Source organism: Clinocottus analis, unplaced genomic scaffold, assembly GCF_023055335.1.
Source record: "Clinocottus analis isolate CAN_PGR_092001 unplaced genomic scaffold, fCliAna1.0.p SCAF_30, whole genome shotgun sequence".
Lineage (NCBI taxonomy): Eukaryota > Metazoa > Chordata > Actinopteri > Perciformes > Cottidae > Clinocottus > Clinocottus analis.
This window is the reverse complement of record NW_027176043.1, coordinates 71,065-92,500: the sequence shown is the minus strand read 5'-3', so window position 1 is coordinate 92,500 and position 21,436 is coordinate 71,065. Positions and strand designations below refer to the sequence as shown.

Here is a 21,436-nt window from a genome sequence, read left to right as displayed (position 1 = left end):
CCCGGCCCCTGTCCTCGGGGTCAGAATGACCCAAGTGTATCGCTGAGCTCCCGGCCCCCGTCCCCCGGGGTCAGAATGACCCGAGTGTATAGCCGAGCTCCCGTCCCCCGTCACTCTGGGTCAGAATGACCCGAGTGTATAGCCGAGCTCCCGTCCCCGTCCCTCGGGGTCAGAATGACCCGAGTGTATCGCTGAGCTCCCGGCCCCCGTCCCCCGGGGTCAGAATGACCCGAGTGTATAGTGTATAGCCGAGCTCCCGTCCCCCGTCCCCCTGGGTCAGAATGACCCAAGTGTATCGCGGAGCTCCCGGCCCCTGTCCTCGGGGTCAGACTGACCCACGTTTATAGCCGAGCTCCCGGCCCCCGTCCCCCGGGGTCAGAATGACCCAAGTGTATAGCCGAGCTCCCGTCCCCGTCCCTCTGGGTCAGAATGACCCAAGTGTATCGTCGAGCTCCCGGCCCCTGTCCCTCTGGGTCAGAATGACCCGAGTGTATCGCGGAGCTCCCGGCCCCCGTCCCCCGGGGTCAGAATGACCCGAGTGTATAGCCGAGCTCCCGTCCCCGTCCCTCTGGGTCAGAATGACCCGAGTGTATCGTCGAGCTCCCGGCCCCTGTCCTCGGGGTCAGAATGACCCGAGTGTATAGCCGAGCTCCCGGCCCCCGTCCCCCGGGGTCAGAATGACCCGAGTGTATAGCCGAGCTCCCGGCCCCCGTCCCCCGGGGTCAGAATGACCCGAGTGTACAGCCGAGCTCCCGGCCCCTGTCCTCGGGGTCAGAATGACCCGAGTGTATCGCTGAGCTCCCGGCCCCCGTCCCCCGGGGTCAGAATGACCCGAGTGTATAGTGTATAGCCGAGCTCCCGTCCCCCGTCCCCCCTGGGTCAGAATGACCCGAGTGTATCGCGGAGCTCCCGGCCCCTGTCCTCGGGGTCAGACTGACCCACGTTTATAGCCGAGCTCCCGGCCCCCGTCCCCCCGGGGTCAGAATGACCCGAGTGTATCGCCGAGCTCCCGGCCCCCGTCCTCGGGGGTCAGAATGACCCGAGTGTATAGCCGAGCTCCCGTCCCCGTCCCTCTGGGTCAGAATGACCCGAGTGTATCGTCGAGCTCCCGGCCCCCGTCCTCGGGGTCAGAATGACCCGAGTGTATCGTCGAGCTCCCGGCCCCCGTCCCCCGGGGTCAGAATGACCCGAGTGTATAGCCGAGCTCCCGGCCTCGTCCTCGGGTCGAAACGACCCGAGTTTTACGTTGTATTACAAGTCATCCCGTATGCTAAATGTAATAAATAAATAAATGATACAAATAAAGACATGACAAGACAGTTGCGTTGTATTGTTTTTGTCTTACATTTATTTAGTCATCACCAGTGTTACAAGCAACGACACAGAACACACACACACACACACACACACACACACACACACACACACACAAACACACACGCACACACAAACACACACGCGCACAAATGTGTCCGCCGCAGGATCACGGTTCGAAACGCAGACGACCGACGTACTGTTTGAGCTCCCCCGCGAGCTCTTTCGTTCTCCGGTAGCACCGCGAGCTGTGGTTCTGGGGCGCGCGCCCGCACACGTAACACCACGGACGCGCGTCCAGCGTCACGTACATCCCGTCCGTCGGCGTCGGCGTCGGCGTCGGCGTAGCGAGATTCCGGCGGGGGCCCGCCCCGGGGGCCGCGACGGCGTCCGGGTGCGCGACGAACCCTCCTCGGAACCTCTCTCGTCCGATCTCGATCTTCAGACGCTCCCCGGTGTACGTCGCCTTCGGGTAGGCGCGCCCTCCCCGGGCGTAGTAAGCGTGCCGATCCAGAAACGTGTCGCCGGGGGGGAGCGCGCCCGGCTCGAGACGCTCGGGGTCGAGCTCGGCGCACCGGCGAGCGTCCCCCGGCGCCGTGCGATCCACGGAGCCCGGCGAGCCCGTCGCGGCTGGGGCGGCGTCGGGGGCGGCGTCGGGGGCGGCGTCCGCCCCTCGGGCAATCGCGGAATCGTCAAAGGCCCGGTCCCGGTCCCTCTCTCGATCGACGCCGTCGGACGCGACTCTCCACGCTCTCAGCAGCGGCGGCGGCGCTTGGTCCGCCCTCTGCGGAAACATCACCCGCCGCCTGGCTTCTCGAGCGGGAGCGGAATCGTCCCAGGCCGGCACGGTCGCGGCCAGAGCCCATTCGATCGGCTTGGACGGGATCGCGTTCCAGCCGTTCGACCCGCCCCGCGTTTCGCGAGGAAACGTCGCGCCGGTCCAACGCTCCCACGGCCGGACACGGCGGGCCGTCGCGGAATCGCCTCGGGCCGGCGCGTCGTCGCCGTCGTCGTCGTCCGCGGCGAGCCCGGCCGCGTCCCGGTCAAAGCGCGGACCGGGTTCGGCCGGCTCGCGTCTTTCGTCCCCGCGGCCGCCGTCGGAGCGGGGCGCGACTTTGCCGTCTGCCTCCCGAGGCCGCCCTCGGGCGGTCGGCGAATCGTCGCGGGCCGGCGCGTTCTCGCCTCCGTTCGTCGCGGAAGACATGTCCGACGCGTTCCATCCGCGATCGAGGGTCACTCGCGTCTTTTTATTTCGTCCAAACGATATTGCCTCCGCCCACTGGCCCCCCCCCCCCCCCCCCCCGCACGTCGCCTCGCCTCTGCATCTCACCGACCGTTCGGTCGCCCTCGGCTTCGACGTTACCTCGCGTACGCGTCGACGGAAAAAAGGTTTTACAAAAATAGATTATTTTTTTTAACAAAAAGGAAAGAAAAGAAGAAAAAGAAACATACTAAACTAAAAACCGTCTCCGGTGCCCAGTGTTTACATTTATTTTATGTTCTTTCTGCCAAGAGTCAACATGACGGCGCCTCGATTCAACACAAGTCAACTCGTCAAAATGCTGGTCGAGCCGGCGAGCGACACGTCACCGTCGTCAGAGGAAGGAGAAGAAGAAGAAGAAGAAGAAGAAGAAGAAGAAGAAGGAGAAGAAGGAGAAGAAGAAGGAGAAGGAGAAGAAGAAGAACGCGGTCGAGGCCGCGGTCGAGGCCGAGGCCGCGGTCGAGGTCGAGGTCGAGGTCGAGGCCGAGGTCGAGGTCGAGGTGGCCTTCGCCAAAACTCCGCCAAGGTCGTCGCGTCGGTCGAACCGGCGAGCGACGCGTCACCGTCGTCAGAGGAAGGAGAAGAAGCGGAAGGAGAAGAAGAACGCGGTCGAGGCCGAGGCCGAGGTCGAGGCCGAGGCCGAGGTCGAGGCCGAGGTCGAGGCCGAGGCCGAGGCCGCGGTGGAGGTGGCCTCCTCCAAAACACTGCCAAAGTCAACCCGGTGTGGGAAGCTTTGCCTCCGGGAGGAGGAGGGGGAGGAGGAGGGGGAGGAGGGGGAGGAGGGGGAGGGGGAGAAGGAGAAAAAGAACGAGGTCGCGGCGATACCGTCCGCCGCTCTGCCAAAGTTTCCATCGGCGCAACGTGTGTCAGAATGCTCGTCGACCCGGCGCCCGATGTATCGTCGTCGTCGTCGCCGCCGCCGTCGGGAGGAGGAGGAGGAGGAAGAGGAGGAGGAGGAGGAGGAGGAGGGAGAGAAGGACGAGAAGACGAGGAATCGGACAAAGAAGAAGAAGAAGAAGAAGAGGAAGAAGAAGAAGACGACGCGGACGACGACACGGACGACGACGACGCGGACGACGACGACGCGGACGACAAAGAAGAGGAATACGAACGAGTGCGCGATACGTCGTCTTCGGAAGAAGAAGAAGAAGAAGAAGAAGGAGGAGGAGGAAGAGGTGGAGGAGGAGGAGGAGAAAAAGAGGCGGAGGAGGAGATGGAGGAGGAGGAGGAAGCCGACGGCGACGGAGAGGACGCCCCGCGAGGCAAAGGACGGACCTTCCCGTCGAAAAGCGGAGAAGTGTCGTGGTCCTCGACGCCGTACGAGAGAGAGGAGCAGCGCCCGTCGCCCGACGCCGCGCCGGGGCCGCCGGGGCCCACCGCGTACGCAAAGTCTCACGCGCGCGACATCGCCTCGACGTTCCGCATGTTTGTCGCGCCGGACGTGGAGAGGATCGTCCTGGACATGACCAACCTGGAGGGCTCCCGAAAACACGGCGACGGCTGGAAAGGGATGGACGAGACGGACCTGCGAGCCTACGTGGGGCTGCTGATTTTGGCGGGCGTGTACAGGTCTCGCGGCGAGGCCGCGGCCAGCCTGTGGGACGCCGAGAGCGGCAGGGCCGTGTTCCGCGCCACCATGTCGCTCAAGCGCTTTTACGAGTACTCTGGGCTGCTGCGCTTCGACGACCGCGAGACGAGAGGCGCGAGGCGCCAGACGGACAAACTGGCCGCCGTGCGAGACCTCTGGGACGCGTGGGTGCGCCGGCTGCCGCTCCTCTACAACCCCGGGCCCGAGGTGACGGTGGACGAGCAGCTGGTTCCGTTCAGAGGTGAGGTGCGCTCGGCCGTACGCGCGCCGCCTTTTCCTTTGACGGCGGCGGCGGCGGCGGCGGCGATAATAATAATAATAATAATAATAATACGCTTTCCTCTCATCGCCGCCGCCGCCGCCGCTCTCTCGTCTACTCTCGTCTACTGTCGTCGCCTCCGCGCTTTCCTCTGCTCGCTTCTCGTCTCGTCTACTCTCGTCGCCTCTCGTCACCTCTGCCCCCCCCCCCCCCCCCCCCCCCAAAACGACAGGCCGCTGTCCTTTCCGCCAGTACATGCCCAGCAAGCCCGCCAAGTACGGGATCAAATCCTGGGTCGCCTGCGACGCCAAATCCAGCTACGCCTGGAAGCTGCAGGTCTACACGGGAAAGCCGAGCGGCGGACGCCCCGAGAAGGACCTGGGGCTGCGGGTCGCGCTCGACGTGACCGAGGGACTGACGGGGCGCAACGTCACCTGCGACAATTTCTTCACCTCCTACGAACTCGGACGGCGGCTCCTGCTCCGGGGCAACACCGTGGTGGGCACGGTCAGAAAAAACAGGCGGGAGCTCCCGGCCGAGCTGCTCGCGACCCGGCGGAGAGCCGTGCCGTCGTCGAGGTTCGCCTTCGCGCCCGACGCCACGCTCGTCTCCTACCTGCCCAAGAAGGGCCGGAACGTGCTGCTCCTGAGCACGCGGCACGCGCGGGGCGACGTCAGCGACCGCCCGGACGCCAAGCCCGTCGTCGTCCTCGACTACAACCGCAACAAGGGCGGCGTGGACAACCTCGACAAGGTGACCGCGACGTACAGCTGCCGGAGGATGACCGCGCGCTGGCCCCTGGTCGTCTTCCACAACGTCCTCGACGTGTCCGCCTACAACGCCTTCGTCGTGTGGCGGGAGCTCAACCCCGGCTGGCTGCCGGGCAAGCGGAACAAGAGGAGGGTGTTTCTCGAGCGGCTGGGGAGGGCCCTCGTGGCTCCGTTCATGGAGAGACGGGAGCGTCGGCCCCGCACGGAGGCGTCCGCCGCCGTCTTGAAAGCCGCGCGGGGCTGCGGGGCGGCCGGGGCGTCCGCCGGGCCGGCGGGCGACGGGCCCGAGGACGCCGCGCTCGCCGCCGCGCTCGCCGCCGCCGCCGCGCCGCGCGGGGCCGCGAGCAAGCGGAAGAGGTGTCAGATCTGCCCGCCCAACAAGGACTGCAAAACCTACACCGTGTGCAACGGGTGCAACAAGTACATCTGCAAGGGCTGCACGCTGGCGTACTGCCCGACGTGCGCGAAATGAACCGGCCGTCGGGTGGTGGTGAGCAGGGCGGCTACGCCGCGATAATGTAAATCTAAAAGTCCCGTAGACGCTTTTCATATTCGTGTCCAGTGAAGTTTGCATTTTGTTAGCGAGGTCGGCACAAAAACACAGCCACGCTGCTGTAGTTGTGTCTAGAAATGTCTTTCCCTTGCACCTTTTTCTTTGCCTACTTGAAAGTTGGTCGTTCAACTCATTGCTTTTGCAACTGCAACGCTGCTCGTCACTTTGGCTGTGATTAAGAAAATGAATTACGGAAAAGAGAAAAGTTGTCGGACTGAATTCTTCCAGAGGCTACACCAGGCTCCCGATATTGATACACGCCAACAACCGTTCTCCTCGGGTCAAACCTCTCGTGTGTGGTGTCGGGAAGAAAGAGAAAAGAGAAGAAGAACAAAACAGAACATCTATTCTAATGGAGACGCGAGCGATGCTCCCGTGCGTTGGGAAGAAAGAGAAAAGAGAAGAAGAACAAAAAAGAACATCTATTCTAATGGAGACGCGAGCGATGCGCCCGGCCAAAGGTTCTCCCTTTCCTGCACGTTAGGCTGAATCTGCGAGTGTAACAAATAAAAAGGCATACGAAAGTAATGTTTGTTTACTGTTTTTTATTGATGTGATGTACATACAGAGATACATAAACATCGGCTTGGGAACGACACATTGAGTTCTCGGGCGCGCGACGGCACAAGGGACTCGGCCCGGAGCCTAAGGATTGGAAAAACGAAAGAAAAAAAAGAAGGAAAAAAAAAACCCAACAACCTGTGGCTGTTCACAGAGTCTGGTACTGTTCAACGCGGCCTGTGCCTGGGTCACTGGTCCTGGTCCCTGAGCTTGTACCTGGTCACTGAGCCTGTGCCCTGTTCACTGAGCCTAGTCATTTTGTGAGAACTATACATACATACATACATACATACATACATATGAAAACACTATAGGTACATATTAAGACAGCACTGTACGTACGACCTTTACCTGTTAACTTAGCATCGTCCTCTTCACAGAGCCTGGTCATTTTTGTGAGAACTATACATACATATGAAAAGCACTGTACACGCATGGTCATCTTTACTGGTCCTGGTCACTGAGCCTGTGCCCTGTTCACTGAGCCTAGTCATTTTGTGAGAACTATACATACATACATACATACATACATACATACATATGAAAACACTATAGGTACATATTAAGACAGCACTGTACGTACGACCTTTACCTGTTAACTTAGCATCGTCCTCTTCACAGAGCCTGGTCATTTTTGTGAGAACTATACATACATATGAAAAGCACTGTACACGCATGGTCATCTTTACTGGTCCTCTCCACTGAGCACGGTCCTGTTTACACAGCCTGTGTCTGGTCACTGAGCCTGGTCATTTTGTGAGAACTATACGTACATGCATTTGAAAAGCATCGTACATACGACCTTTACCTGTTCACTTGGCCTCATCCTCTTCACAGAGCCTGGTCATTTTGTAAGAACTATACATACGTGCATATGAAAACACTATACACACATACATACATACATACATATGAGAATACTGAGAGAATACAGCCTGGTCCTGTTTACTGAGGCTGGTCATGTTCACACAACCTGGTCCTCACTTCACTGAGCCTGGTCATGTTCACACAGCTGGGTCCTCTTCACTGTGCACGTTCCTGGTCCTGTTTACACAGCCTGTGCTTGGTCACTGGTCCTGGTCCATGAGCTTGTACGTGGTCACTGAGCCTGTGCCTGTTCACTGAGCCTAGTCCTGTTCACACAGCCTGGTGCTGTTCACTTAGCCTGGTCATTTTGCGAAAACTATACATACATACATACATACATATGAAAACACTATACTGACATATACATGAGGATACTGTACATACAGCCTGGTCCTGTTCACTGATACTGGTCCTGTTTACTGAGCCTGGTCATGTTCACACAGCGTGGTCATTTTGTGAGAACTATACATACATACATACATACATACATACGAAAAGCACTGTACGTACGACCTTTACCTGTTCGCTTAGCCTCGTCCTCTTCACAGAGTCTGATCATTTTGTGAAAACTATACATACATGCATATGAGAATACTGTACACACTGCGTGGTCCTGTTAACTGATTTTGGTCCTGTTTACTGAGCCTGGACATGTTCACACAGCCTGGTCCTCCTCACTGAGCACGGTCCTCTTCACTGAGCATGGTCATCTTTCACTGAGCCTGGTCCTCTTCACACAGCCTGTGCCTGGTCGCTGGTCCTGGTCACTGAGCTTGTACCTGGTCACTGGTCCTGTGCCTGTTCACTGAGCCTAGTGCTGTTCACGCAGCCTCGTCCCGTTCACTTAGCCTCGTCATTTTGTGAAAACTGTGCCTGGTCATACATATGAAAACACTATACTGACATACACACGAGGATACTGTACATACAGCCTGGTCCTCTTCACTGAGCATGGTCATCTTTCACTGAGCCTGGTCATGGTCACACAGCCTGGTCCTCACTTCACTGAGCCTGGTCATGTTCACACAGCTGGGTCCTCTTCACTGAGCACGTTCCTGGTCCTGTTTACACAGCCTGTGCTTGGTCACTGGTCCTGGTCACTGAGCTTGTAATCTGGTCACTGAGCCTGTGCCTGTTCACTGAGCCTAGTCCTGTTCACACAGCCTGGTCCCGTTCACACAGCCTGGTCATTTTGTGATAACTATACATACATACATACATACATACATACATACATACATACATACATACATACATACATATGAAAACACTATACATACATACATACGAAAAGCACTGTACGTACAACCTTTATCTGTTCACTTAGCCTCGTCCTCTTCACAGAGCCTGATCATTTTGTGAGAACTGTACATTTATACGAAAAGCACTGTACGTACAACCTTTATCTGTTCACTTAGCCTCGTCCTCTTCACAGAGCGAGTTCATTTTGTGAGAACTATACATACATACATACGAAAAGCACTGTACGTACGACCTTTACCTGTTCACTTAGCCTGGTCCTCTTCACAGAGCCTGTTCATTTTGTGAGAAATATACATACATGCATATGAGAATACTGTACATACAGCCTGGTCCTGTTTATTGAGCCTGATCATGTTCACACAGCCTGTCCCTCTTCACTGAGCCTGGCCCTCCTCACCGAGCCTGGTCGTCTTCACTGACCCTGTTCCTGTTCACACAGCTCCTCTTCACTGAGGACGGTTGTCTTCACTGGGCATGGTCATCTTTACTGAGCCTAGCCTTGTTCACAGAGCCTGGTCATTTTGTGAGAACTCTACATACATACATACATACATACATACATACATACGTATTACAAAACAATACAGACATATGAAAAAACACTGCACATACAGCCTTCACCTGGTGACTGAGCCTGTGAAGGTTCACTGAGCCTGTGCCTGTTCACTGAGCCTGGTTCTGTTCACAGAGCCTGGTCCTGTTCACAGAGCCTGGTCCTGTTGTGACACCTGCACACACACACACACACACACACACACACACACACACACACACACACACACACACACACACACACACACACACATATGAAAACACTATACATAAATGTGAAAACACTACACATACATATGAAAAAACACTGTATATGCAGCCTTCATCTGGTGACTGGGCCTGTGCCTGTTTACTGAGCCTAGTCCTGTTCACACAGCCTGGTCCTGGTCACTGAGCCTGGTCCTGTCGAAAAGCGTTTAGTTAGAGTTTGAGGACCGGGAGGTGGCAACCACGATGAGCCCCTGCACACACACACACACACACACACAAACACACCAAGGTTCAAACAGAAAAGGGAGGTTTTATCAGAGGCTGAAAAGCTGAAAGTTTGAAGCTAAAGTAATTGAAAAGACAGAGAAAGAATACGCTTTGTGGACTTGGAGAAGGCTTTCGACCGGGTCCCTCGGGAGTACGGGGTGCCGGATCCGTTGGCGCGGGCTATCCGGTCTCTGTACGCCCGCAGTACGCGTTGCGTCCGTATCCTCGGTAATATTAACGTTCCCGGCGGGTGTTGGTCTCCGCCAGGCGAGCCCTTTTCGTCACCGGTCCTGTTTGTGACTTTCGTGGACGGGATTTCTAGACGCGGCCGGGGTCAGCGCCTCCAAATCCGAGGCCGTGGTTCTCTGCCGGAGACCGGCGGATCGCTCCCGTCGGGTGGGAACAACACGCCTGCCCGAAGCGAAGGAGTTCAAGTACCTCGGGGTCTCGTTCGCGAGCGAGGGTAAGGCGGAGCGGGAGATCGACGGGCGGATCGGTGCGGCCGCAGCAGTGGAACGGGCGCTGCGCCGGTCCGTCTTGGCGAAGAGGGAGCCGAGTCGGAAGGCGAAGCTCTCCATTTGCTGCTCGGTCTACGTTCCAGCCCTCGCCTGTGGACACAAACTCTGGGTCGCGACCGAAAGAACGAGGTAGCGGACACGAGCCGACGAAACGAGCTTCCTCCGTAGGGTGGCCGGACTCGGCCTTAGAGATAGGGCGAGGAGCTCGGACATCAGGAGGGAGCTCGGAGTCGAGCCGCCGCTGCTTCGTATCGAAAGGAGTCAGCTGGGGGTTGGTTCGGGCATCAAATCCGGATGCCTCCTGGACGCCTCCCGTGAGAAGTTTTCCAGGCACGTCCAACTGGGAAGAGGCCCCGGGGAAGACCCAGGACACGCTGGAGGGATTATAGCTCTCCCGGCTGGCTTGGGAACATCTCGAGGTCCCCCCGGAACGAGCTGGAAAATGTTGCGGGTGAGAGAGGAAGCCTGGGTCGGTCTGCCGGGTGTGCTGCCACCGCGACCCGACCCCGGATAAGCGGCGGAAAATGAATGTATGGACGGAGAAAGAATAAAGAGAGAGAGAGAATAAAGAGAGACAGAGAGAATAAATAGAGAGAGACAGAGAGAGAGAGAGAGAATGTAAAAAGCCTTATTGTTGGTGTACTCACCCTTGACAGAAGCAGTGGAAATCTGGTCAGACCTGAAGAAAGGAGACTTCTGTCTCCACAAGCTTGAACAACATTACCTCTACCAGTGCATCCGTTGCACCGTTCTCTTCCTCTCTGTCCGAGCTCAATCGATCCAGCCAATAGGGAGGCCTTGATCACCCCCATCCCTGCGGGCACACACACACACACACACACACACACACACACACACACACACACACACACACCAAGGTTCAAACGGGAAAGTGGGGTTTTATCAGAGGCTGAAAAGCTAAAAGTTTGAAGCTAAAGTAATTGAAAAGACAGAGAAAGAATATGCTTTGTGGACTTGGAGAAGGCTTTCGACCGGGTCCCTCGGGAGGTTTTGTCGGGGGTGCTGCGGGAGTACGGGGGGTGCCGGATCCGTTGGCACGGGCTACCCGGTCTCTGTACGCCTGCAGTAGGAGTTTTTGTCCGTATCCTCGGTGTTAAGTCAGACACGTTCCCGGTGGGTGTCGGTCTCCGCCAGGCGAGCCGTTTATCACCGGTCCTGTTTGTGACTCTCACGGACAGGAGTTCTAGACGCAGCCGGGGGAGAGGAGGGCGGATGAAATCCGGTTCGGGGGCCTCGGGATCGCCTCTCTGCTGTTTGCAGAAGATGTGGTCCTGTTTGCTTCCTCGGACCGTGACCTCCGGCATTCGCTGGGGCGTTTTGCAGCCGAGCGCGAAGCGGCAGGGATGAGAGTTGGAGAGTTGAACCAAATCCGAGGCCGTGGTTCTCTGCCGGAAACCGGTGGATCGCTCCCTTCGGGTGGGGACAACACGCCTGCCCCAAGCGAAGGAGTTCAAGTACCTCGGGGTCTCGTTCGCGAGCGAGGGTAAGGCGGAGCGGGAGATCGACGGGCGGATCGGTGCGGCCGCCGCAGCAGTAACACAGGCGCTGCACCGGTTCGTCTTGGCGAAGAGGGAGCTGAGTCGGAAGGCGAAGCTCTGCATTTACTGGTCGGTCTACGTTCCAAACCCTCGCCTGTGGACACGAACTCTGGGTCGTGACCGAAAGAACGAGGTAGCGGATACAAGCGGCCGAAATGAGCTTCCTCCGTAGGGTGGCCGAGAGAGAGAGACAGAGAGAGAGCGAGAGAGAGAGAGAGAGAGAGAGAGAGAGAGAGAGAGAGAGAGAGAGAGAGAGAGAGAGAGAGAGAGAGAGAATGTAAAAAGCCTTATTTGTCATGTACTCACCCTTGATAGAAGCAGTGGACAGCTGGTCAGACCCGAAGGAAAGAGACTTCTGTCTCCACAAGCTTAAACAACATACTTGCAGCCCTCCCTTCCTCTGGTTATCACCTCTTCCAGTGCATCCGTTGCACCGTTCTCTTCCTCTCTGTCCGAGCTCAATCGCTCCAGTCGTTAGGGAGGCCTTGATCACCGCACCTCTGCACACACACACACACACACACACACCAAGGTTGAAACAGAAAAAAAAAGATTCCTGTGTCAGTCCGTTATCTCACCTCGCGCCAGCAAACTAAATCAGGCTTCTTCTCCCCCCTTCCTCTCACATCCACACAGGCTGCTGCGACTCTGCTGACAGGGCTTTTCCAAAATGATATATTTTTTTAAAACTCGCTCAAAGGCTCAAAACTCCTCATAAAACAACCAAAGTGCTTGAAATGCAAACATCTTATTACATTGATGTATTGAATCGAGTCCTATGAGCACAAGTTGGCAGACCCTTTAGAAAAACATATCTGCTCTGTTAACGGCATGCCGACATGCCGAGGAACTCGCGGTCCTACTTCGACTTCTAGCCGCTCGTGTTCTTCCTTAATGGTCAAGTCAAGTGGGGCTTCCCTCTCTCAGACACACACACACACACACACACACACAGACAGACAGACTCTAGAAAAGGCCCGCGATGTCGTGAGCGATGAACCGAGTGGAGTTATCTAAAAGCTTTGTAACGTGTAAAAAGCCTTATTGGTCATGTACTCACCACCCTTGATAGAATCAGTGGACATCTGGTCAGACCTGAAGAAAGGAGACTTCTGTCTCCACAAGCTTGAACAACATACTCGCAGCCCTCCCTTCCTCTAGTAATAACGTCTTCCAGTGCATCCGTTGCACCGTTCTCTTCCTCTCTGTCCGAGCTCAATCGCTCCAGTCGTTAGGGAGGCCTTGATCACCGCACCTCTGCACACACACACACACACACACACACCAAGGTTGAAACAGAAAAAAAAAGATTCCTGTGTCAGTCAGTTATCTCACCTCGCGCCAGCAAACTAAATGAGGCTTCTTCTCCCCCCTTCCTCTCACATCCACACAGGCTGCCGCGACTCTGCTGACAGGGCTTTTCCAAAATGATATTTTTTTTTAAAACTCGCTCAAAGGCTCAAAACTCCTCATAAAACAACCAAAGTGCTTGAAATGCAAACATCTTATTACATTGATGTATTGAATCGAGTCCTATGAGCACAAGTCGGCAGACCCTTTAGAAAAACACATCTGCTCTGTTAACGGCATGCCGACATGCCGAGGAACTCGCGGTCCTACTTCGACTTCTAGCCACTCGTGTTCTTCCTTAATGGTCAAGTCAAGTGGGGCTTCCCTCTCTCAGACACACACACACACACACAGACTCTAGAAAAGGCTGCGATGTCGTGAGCGATGAACCGAGTGGAGTTATCTAAAAGTTTTGTAACGTGTAAAAAGCCTTATTCGTCATGTACTCACCACCCTTGATAGAATCAGTGGACATCTGGTCAGACCTGAAGAAAGGAGACTTCTGTCTCCACAAGCTTGAACAACATACTCGCAGCCCTCCCTTCCTCTAGCAATAACGTCTTCCAGTGCATCCGTTGCACCGTTCTCTTCCTCTCTGTCCGAGCTCAATCGCTCCAGTCGTTAGGGAGGCCTTGATCACCGCTCCTCTGCACACACACACACACCAAGGTTGAAACAGAAAAAAAGATTCCTGTGTCAGTCCGTTATCTCACCTCGCGCCAGCAAACTAAATCAGGCTTCTTCTCCCCCCTTCCTCTCACATCCACACAGGCTGCTGCGACTCTGCTGACAGGGCTTTTCCAAAATGATATTTTTTTTTAAAACTCGCTCAAAGGCTCAAAACTCCTCATAAAACAACCAAAGTGCTTGAAATGCAAACATCTTATTACATTGATGTATTGAATCGAGTCCTATGAGCACAAGTCGGCAGACCCTTTAGAAAAACACATCTGCTCTGTTAACGGCATGCCGACATGCCGAGGAACTCGCGGTCCTACTTCGACTTCTAGCCACTCGTGTTCTTCCTTAATGGTCAAGTCAAGTGGGGCTTCCCTCTCTCAGACACACACACACACACACACACACACACACACACACACACACAGACACACACACACACACACACACACACACACACACACACACACACACACAGACAGACTCTAGAAAAGGCTGCGATGTCGTGAGCGATGAACCGAGTGGAGTTATCTAAAAGTTTTGTAACGTGTAAAAAGCCTTATTGGTCATGTACTCACCACCCTTGATAGAATCAGTGGACATCTGGTCAGACCTGAAGAAAGGAGACTTCTGTCTCCACAAGCTTGAACAACATACTCGCAGCCCTCCCTTCCTCTAGTAATAACGTCTTCCAGTGCATCCGTTGGACCGTTCTCTTCCTCTCTGTCCGAGCTCAATCGCTCCAGTCGCTAGGGAGGCCTTGATCACCGCTCCTCTGCACACACACACACACACCAAGGTTGAAACAGACAAGAAGACGGCAGGGATGTTGTCAGAGGCACATTCCTGTGTCAGTCCGTTATCTCACCCGGCGCCAGCAAAAGTAACTCAGGGCCTGGTTCCTCCTCATCGCTCTCTTTATCGCTCTCACTGGCCTCCTCCTCTGCTCTGTCTCTCTCTCTGTCTCTGTCTCTGTCTCTATCCCTGTCAAGAAGGCTACCGGGCCGTCGTCTCAGTTCTCTACAAACTTGTCAAGAAGGTTTCTCCCACCCAACCCCGTTCCTCTCTCAAACACACACATCCATCCAAACAGGCTTGTGCGACTCTGCAGACAGGGCTTTTCCAAAATTATATATTTTCATAAAACTCATTCAAAGTCTCAAAACTTCTCATGAAACAACCAAAGTGCTTGAAATGTAAACATCGCATTACATTGATGTATTGAATTAGGTCCTGTGAGCACAAGTCTGCAGACCCTTTAGAAAAAATATCTGCTCTGTTAGCAGCGTGCCGACATGCCGAGGAACTCGTGGTCAGACTTGTGCACTATTCCCCCCTCGCGTTTCCAAATCAGAGGTCAGTTTGCAACTGGAGAACCAGACCCGCCGTGAGAGAATGAATGACATTGCAACGGAAGGCACAGCCAACTCCGGCACTACAGCCAACGCCGGCACTACAGCCAGCGCTCTGTTCCTCATCATCTCTCTCTTTATCGCTCTCACTGGCCTCCTCCTCTGCTCTGTCTTTTTCTACAAACCTGTCAAGAAGGCTACCGGGCCGTCGTCTCAGCTCTCTACAAACTTGTCAAGAAGGTTTCTCCCACCCAACCCCGTTCCTCTCTCAAACACACACATCCATCCAAACAGGCTTGTGCGACTCTGCAGACAGGGCTTTTCCAAAATTATATATTTTCATAAAACTCATTCAAAGTCTCAAAACTTCTCATGAAACAACCAAAGTGCTTGAAATGTAAACATCGCATTACATTGATGTATTGAATTAGGTCCTGTGAGCACAAGTCTGCAGACCCTTTAGAAAAAATATCTGCTCTGTTAGCAGCGTGCCGACATGCCGAGGAACTCGTGGTCAGACTTGTGCACTATTCCCCCCTCGCGTTTCCAAATCAGAGGTCAGTTTGCAACTGGAGAACCAGACCCGCCGTGAGAGAATGAATGACATTGCAACGGAAGGCACAGCCAACTCCGGCACTACAGCCAACGCCGGCACTACAGCCAGCGCTCTGTTCCTCATCATCTCTCTCTTTATCGCTCTCACTGGCCTCCTCCTCTGCTCTGTCTTTTTCTACAAACCTGTCAAGAAGGCTACCGGGCCGTCGTCTCAGCTCTCTACAAACTTGTCAAGAACGTTTCTCCCACCCAACCCCATTCCTCTCTCAAACACACACATCCATCCAAACAGGCTCCCGCGACTGTGCAGACAGGGCTTTTCCAAAATTATATATTTTCATAAAACTCATTCAAAGTCTCAAAACTTCTCATGAAACAACCAAAGTGCTTGAAATGTAAACATCGCATTACATTGATGTATTGAATTAGGTCCTGTGAGCACAAGTCTGCAGACCCTTTAGAAAAAATATCTGCTCTGTTAGCAGCGTGCCGACATGCCGAGGAACTCGTGGTCAGACTTGTGCACTATTCCCCCCTCGCGTTTCCAAATCAGAGGTCAGTTTGCAACTGGAGAACCAGACCCGCCGTGAGAGAATGAATGACATTGCAACGGAAGGCACAGCCAACTCCGGCACAGCCAACTCCGGCACTACAGCCAGCGCTCTGTTCCTCATCATCTCTCTCGTTATCGCTCTCACTGGCCTCCTCCTCTGCTCTGTCTTTTTCTACAAACCTGTCAAGAAGGCTACCGGGCCGTCGTCTCAGCTCTCTACAAACTTGTCAAGAACGTTTCTCCCACCCAACCCCGTTCCTCTCTCAAACACACACATCCATCCAAACAGGCTTGTGCGACTCTGCAGACAGGGCTTTTCCAAAATTATATATTTTCATAAAACTCATTCAAAGTCTCAAAACTCCTCATGAAACAACCAAAGTGCTTGAAATGTAAACATCGCATTACATTGATGTATTGAATTAGGTCCTGTGAGCACAAGTCTGCAGACCCTTTAGAAAAAATATCTGCTCTGTTAGCAGCGTGCCGACATGCCGAGGAACTCGTGGTCAGACTTGTGCACTCTTCCGCCGTCGAGTTTCCAAATCAGAGGTCAGTTTGCAAGTGGAGAACCAGACCCGCCGTGAGAGAATGAATGACATTGCAACGGAAGGCACAGCCAACGCCGGCACTACAGCAAGCGCTCTGTTCCTCATCATCTTTCTCTTTATCGCTCTCACTGTCCTCCTCCTCTGCTCTCTCTTTTTCTCTCTCTCTCTGTCTCTGTCTCTATCTCCAGTTTGTGGAGCGGGACACGAAAACAGGCGACTCGACCGTTGAACGGCTTGTGCGTGTGCACATATCTTCGTCAGAGGCAAATCCCTGAATCGGGCCGTCGTCTCAGTTCTCTACAAACTTGTCAAGAAGGTTTTCCGCCACCCAACCCCATTCCTCTCTCTCTCACACACACACACACACACACACACACACACACACACACACACACACACACACACACACACACACACACCAAGGTTAAAACAGAAGAAAAGAGGGTAGGTGGGTTGTCAGAGGCACATTCCTGTGCCGGTCAGTTATCTCAACTCGCGCCAGCAAAGTAACTCAGGGCCTGGTTCCTCCTCATCGCTCTCTTTATCGCTCTCACTGGCCTCCTCCTCTGCTCTGTCTTTTTCTACAAACCTGTCAAGAAGGCTACCGGGCCGTCGTCTCAGTTCTCTACAAACTTGTCAAGAAGGTTTCTCCCACCCAACCCCGTTCCTCTCTCAAACACACACATCCATCCAAACAGGCTTGTGCGACTCTGCAGACAGGGCTTTTCCAAAATTATATATTTTCATAAAACTCATTCAAAGTCTCAAAACTTCTCGTGAAACAACCAAAGTGCTTGAAATGTAAACATCGCATTACATTGATGTATTGAATTAGGTCCTGTGAGCACAAGTCTGCAGACCCTTTCGAAAAAATATCTGCTCTGTTAGCAGCGTGCCGACGTGCCGAGGAACTCGTGGTCAGACTTGTGCACTATTCCCCCCTCGCGTTTCCAAATCAGAGGTCAGTTTGCAACTGGAGAACCAGACCCGCCGTGAGAGAATGAATGACATTGCAACGGAAGGCACAGCCAACTCCGGCACTACAGCCAACTCCGGCACTACAGCCAGCGCTCTGTTCCTCATCATCTCTCTCTTTATCGCTCTCACTGGCCTCCTCCTCTGCTCTGTCTTTTTCTACAAACCTGTCAAGAAGGCTACCGGGCCGTCGTCTCAGCTCTCTACAAACTTGTCAAGAAGGTTTCTCCCACCCAACCCCGTTCCTCTCTCAAACACACACATCCATCCAAACAGGCTTGTGCGACTCTGCAGACAGGGCTTTTCCAAAATTATATATTTTCATAAAACTCATTCAAAGTCTCAAAACTCCTCAGGAAACAACCAAAGTGCTTGAAATGTAAACATCGCATTACATTGATGTATTGAATTAGGTCCTGTGAGCACAAGTCTGCAGACCCTTTAGAAAAAATATCTGCTCTGTTAGCAGCGTGCCGACGTGCCGAGGAACTCGTGGTCAGACTTGTGCACTATTCCCCCCTCGCGTTTCCAAATCAGAGGTCAGTTTGCAAGTGGAGAACCAGACCCGCCGTGAGAGAATGAATGACATTGCAACGGAAGGCACAGCCAACGCCGGCACTACAGCAAGCGCTCTGTTCCTCATCATCTTTCTCTTTATCGCTCTCACTGTCCTCCTCCTCTGCTCTCTCTTTTTCTCTCTCTCTCTGTCTCTGTCTCTATCTCCAGTTTGTGGAGCGGGACACGAAAACAGGCGACTCGACCGTTGAACGGCTTGTGCGAGAGCAGATATCTTCGTCAGAGGCAAATCCCTGAATCGGGCCGTCGTCTCAGTTCTCTACAAACTTGCCAAAGAAGGTTTTCCGCCACCCAACCCCATTCCTCTCTCTCTCTCACACACACACACACACACACACACACACACACACACACACACACACACACACACACCAAGGTTAAAACAGACAAGAAGACGGCAGGGATGTTGTCAGAGGCACATTCCTGTGTCGGTCCGTTATCTCACCCGGCGCCAGCAAAAGTAACTCAGGGCCTGGTTCCTCCTCATCGCTCTCTTTATCGCTCTCACTGGCCTCCTCCTCTGCTCTGTCTCTCTCTCTGTCTCTGTCTCTATCCCTGTCAAGAAGGCTACCGGGCCGTCGTCTCAGTTCTCTACAAACTTGTCAAGAAGGTTTCTCCCACCCAACCCCGTTCCTCTCTCAAACACACACATCCATCCAAACAGGCTTGTGCGACTCTGCAGACAGGGCTTTTCCAAAATTATATATTTTCATAAAACTCATTCAAAGTCTCAAAACTCCTCATGAAACAACCAAAGTGCTTGAAATGTAAACATCGCATTACATTGATGTATTGAATTAGGTCCTGTGAGCACAAGTCTGCAGACCCTTTAGAAAAAATATCTGCTCTGTTAGCAGCGTGCCGACGTGCCGAGGAACTCGTGGTCGGACTTGTGCACTATTCCCCCGTCGGGTTTCCAAATCAGAGGTCAGTTTGCAAGTGGAGAACCAGACCCGCCGTGAGAGAATGAATGACATTGCAACGGAAGGCACAGCCAACTCCGGCACAGCCAACTCCGGCACTACAGCCAGCGCTCTGTTCCTCATCATCGCTCTCTTTATCGCTCTCACTGGCCTCCTCCTCTGCTCTGTCTTTTTCTACAAACCTGTCAAGAAGGCTACCGGGCCGTCGTCTCAGCTCTCTACAAACTTGTCAAGAAGGTTTCTCCCACCCAACCCCGTTCCTCTCTCAAACACACACATCCATCCAAACAGGCTCCCGCGACTGTGCAGACAGGGCTTTTCCAAAATTATATATTTTCATAAAACTCATTCAAAGTCTCAAAACTCCTCATGAAACAACCAAAGTGCTTGAAATGTAAACATCGCATTACATTGATGTATTGAATTAGGTCCTGTGAGCACAAGTCTGCAGACCCTTTAGAAAAAATATCTGCTCTGTTAGCAGCGTGCCGACGTGCCGAGGAACTCGTGGTCGGACTTGTGCACTATTCCCCCGTCGGGTTTCCAAATCAGAGGTCAGTTTGCAAGTGGAGAACCAGACCCGCCGTGAGAGAATGAATGACATTGCAACGGAAGGCACAGCCAAGGCCGGCACTACAGCAAGCGCTCTGTTCCTCATCATCTTTCTCTTTATCGCTCTCACTGTCCTCCTCCTCTGCTCTCTCTTTTTCTCTCTCTCTCTCTGTCTCTGTCTCTATCTCCAGTTTGTGGAGCGGGACACGAAAACAGGCGACTCGACCGTTGAACGGCTTGTGCGTGTGCACATATCTTCGTCAGAGGCAAATCCCTGAATCGGGCCGTCGTCTCAGTTCTCTACAAACTTGTCAAGAAGGTTTTCCGCCACCCAACCCCATTCCTCTCTCTCTCTCACACACACACACACACACACCAAGGTTAAAACAGAAGAAAAGAGGGGAGGTGGGTTGTCAGAGGCACATTCCTGTGCCGGTCAGTTATCTCAACTCGCGCCAGCAAAGTAACTCAGGGCCTGGTTCCTCCTCATCGCTCTCTTTATCGCTCTCACTGGCCTCCTCCTCTGCTCTGTCTCTCTCTCTGTCTCTGTCTCTGTCTCTATCCCTGTCAAGAAGGCTACCGGGCCGTCGTCTCAGTTCTCTACAAACTTGTCAAGAAGGTTTCTCCCACCCAACCCCGTTCCTCTCTCAAACACACACATCCATCCAAACAGGCTTGTGCGACTCTGCAGACAGGGCTTTTCCAAAATTATATATTTTCATAAAACTCATTCAAAGTCTCAAAACTTCTCGTGAAACAACCAAAGTGCTTGAAATGTAATCATCGCATTACATTGATGTATTGAATTAGGTCCTGTGAGCACAAGTCTGCAGACCCTTTCGAAAAAATATCTGCTCTGTTAGCAGCGTGCCGACGTGCCGAGGAACTCGTGGTCAGACTTGTGCACTATTCCCCCCTCGCGTTTCCAAATCAGAGGTCAGTTTGCAACTGGAGAACCAGACCCGCCGTGAGAGAATGAATGACATTGCAACGGAAGGCACAGCCAACTCCGGCACTACAGCCAACTCCGGCACTACAGCCAGCGCTCTGTTCCTCATCATCTCTCTCTTTATCGCTCTCACTGGCCTCCTCCTCTGCTCTGTCTTTTTCTACAAACCTGTCAAGAAGGCTACCGGGCCGTCGTCTCAGCTCTCTACAAACTTGTCAAGAAGGTTTCTCCCACCCAACCCCGTTCCTCTCTCAAACACACACATCCATCCAAACAGGCTTGTGCGACTCTGCAGACAGGGCTTTTCCAAAATTATATATTTTCATAAAACTCATTCAAAGTCTCAAAACTCCTCGTGAAACAACCAAAGTGCTTGAAATGTAAACATCGCATTACATTGATGTATTGAATTAGGTCATGTGAGCACAAGTCTGCAGACCCTTTAGAAAAAATATCTGCTCTGTTAGCAGCGTGCCGACATGCCGAGGAACTCGTGGTCAGACTTGTGCACTCTTCCCCCGTCGAGTTTCCAAATCAGAGGTCAGTTTGCAAGTGGAGAACCAGACCCGCCGTGAGAGAATGAATGACATTGCAACGGAAGGCACAGCCAAGGCCGGCACTACAGCAAGCGCTCTGTTCCTCATCATCTTTCTCTTTATCGCTCTCACTGTCCTCCTCCTCTGCTCTCTCTTTTTCTCTCTCTCTCTCTGTCTCTGTCTCTATCTCCAGTTTGTGGAGCGGGACACGAAAACAGGCGACTCGACCGTTGAACGGCTTGTGCGTGTGCACATATCTTCGTCAGAGGCAAATCCCTGAATCGGGCCGTCGTCTCAGTTCTCTACAAACTTGTCAAGAAGGTTTTCTGCCACCCAACCCCATT

At 53.6% G+C, this 21,436-nt stretch overlaps 1 protein-coding gene and 2 long non-coding RNA genes across 3 annotated transcripts in view; 1 reads left to right on the top strand and 2 right to left on the bottom strand.

The window, feature by feature from the left end:
• The window catches only part of LOC137798638 (uncharacterized), a 120,177-nt gene extending 110,837 nt beyond the window's left edge, over positions 1–9,340 (bottom strand). The window contains exon 1 of the long non-coding RNA XR_011079378.1: positions 8,357–9,340. This is a non-coding gene — a long non-coding RNA (uncharacterized lncRNA). The remainder of the gene's footprint in view (positions 1–8,356) is intronic.
• Positions 4,038–6,237, top strand: LOC137798631 (piggyBac transposable element-derived protein 4-like). Its single transcript, XM_068595515.1, has 2 exons — positions 4,038–4,404; positions 4,655–6,237. Exons 1-2 carry the CDS (start codon positions 4,038–4,040, stop codon positions 5,662–5,664), a joined length of 1,377 nt encoding a protein of 458 aa, XP_068451616.1. The 3' UTR covers positions 5,665–6,237.
• A 148-nt stretch (positions 9,341–9,488) lies between the features above and the next one.
• On the bottom strand, positions 9,489–14,422 carry LOC137798612 (uncharacterized). Its single transcript, XR_011079373.1, has 5 exons — positions 14,149–14,422; positions 13,343–13,539; positions 12,603–12,799; positions 11,849–12,042; positions 9,489–10,797 (listed from the first exon to the last, which is right to left on the bottom strand). It is a non-coding gene; the product is annotated as an uncharacterized lncRNA (long non-coding RNA).
• Between the last annotated feature and the right edge of the window lie 7,014 nt (positions 14,423–21,436).

Coding starts and splice junctions, on each gene's coding strand:
- LOC137798631 (XM_068595515.1), top strand. CDS start 4,038: ATGACCAACCTGGAGGGCTCCCGAAAACACGGCGACGGCTGGAAAGGG. Junction 4,405..4,654: donor GCAGCTGGTTCCGTTCAGAG/GTGAGGTGCGCT, acceptor CCAAAACGACAG/GCCGCTGTCCTTTCCGCCAG.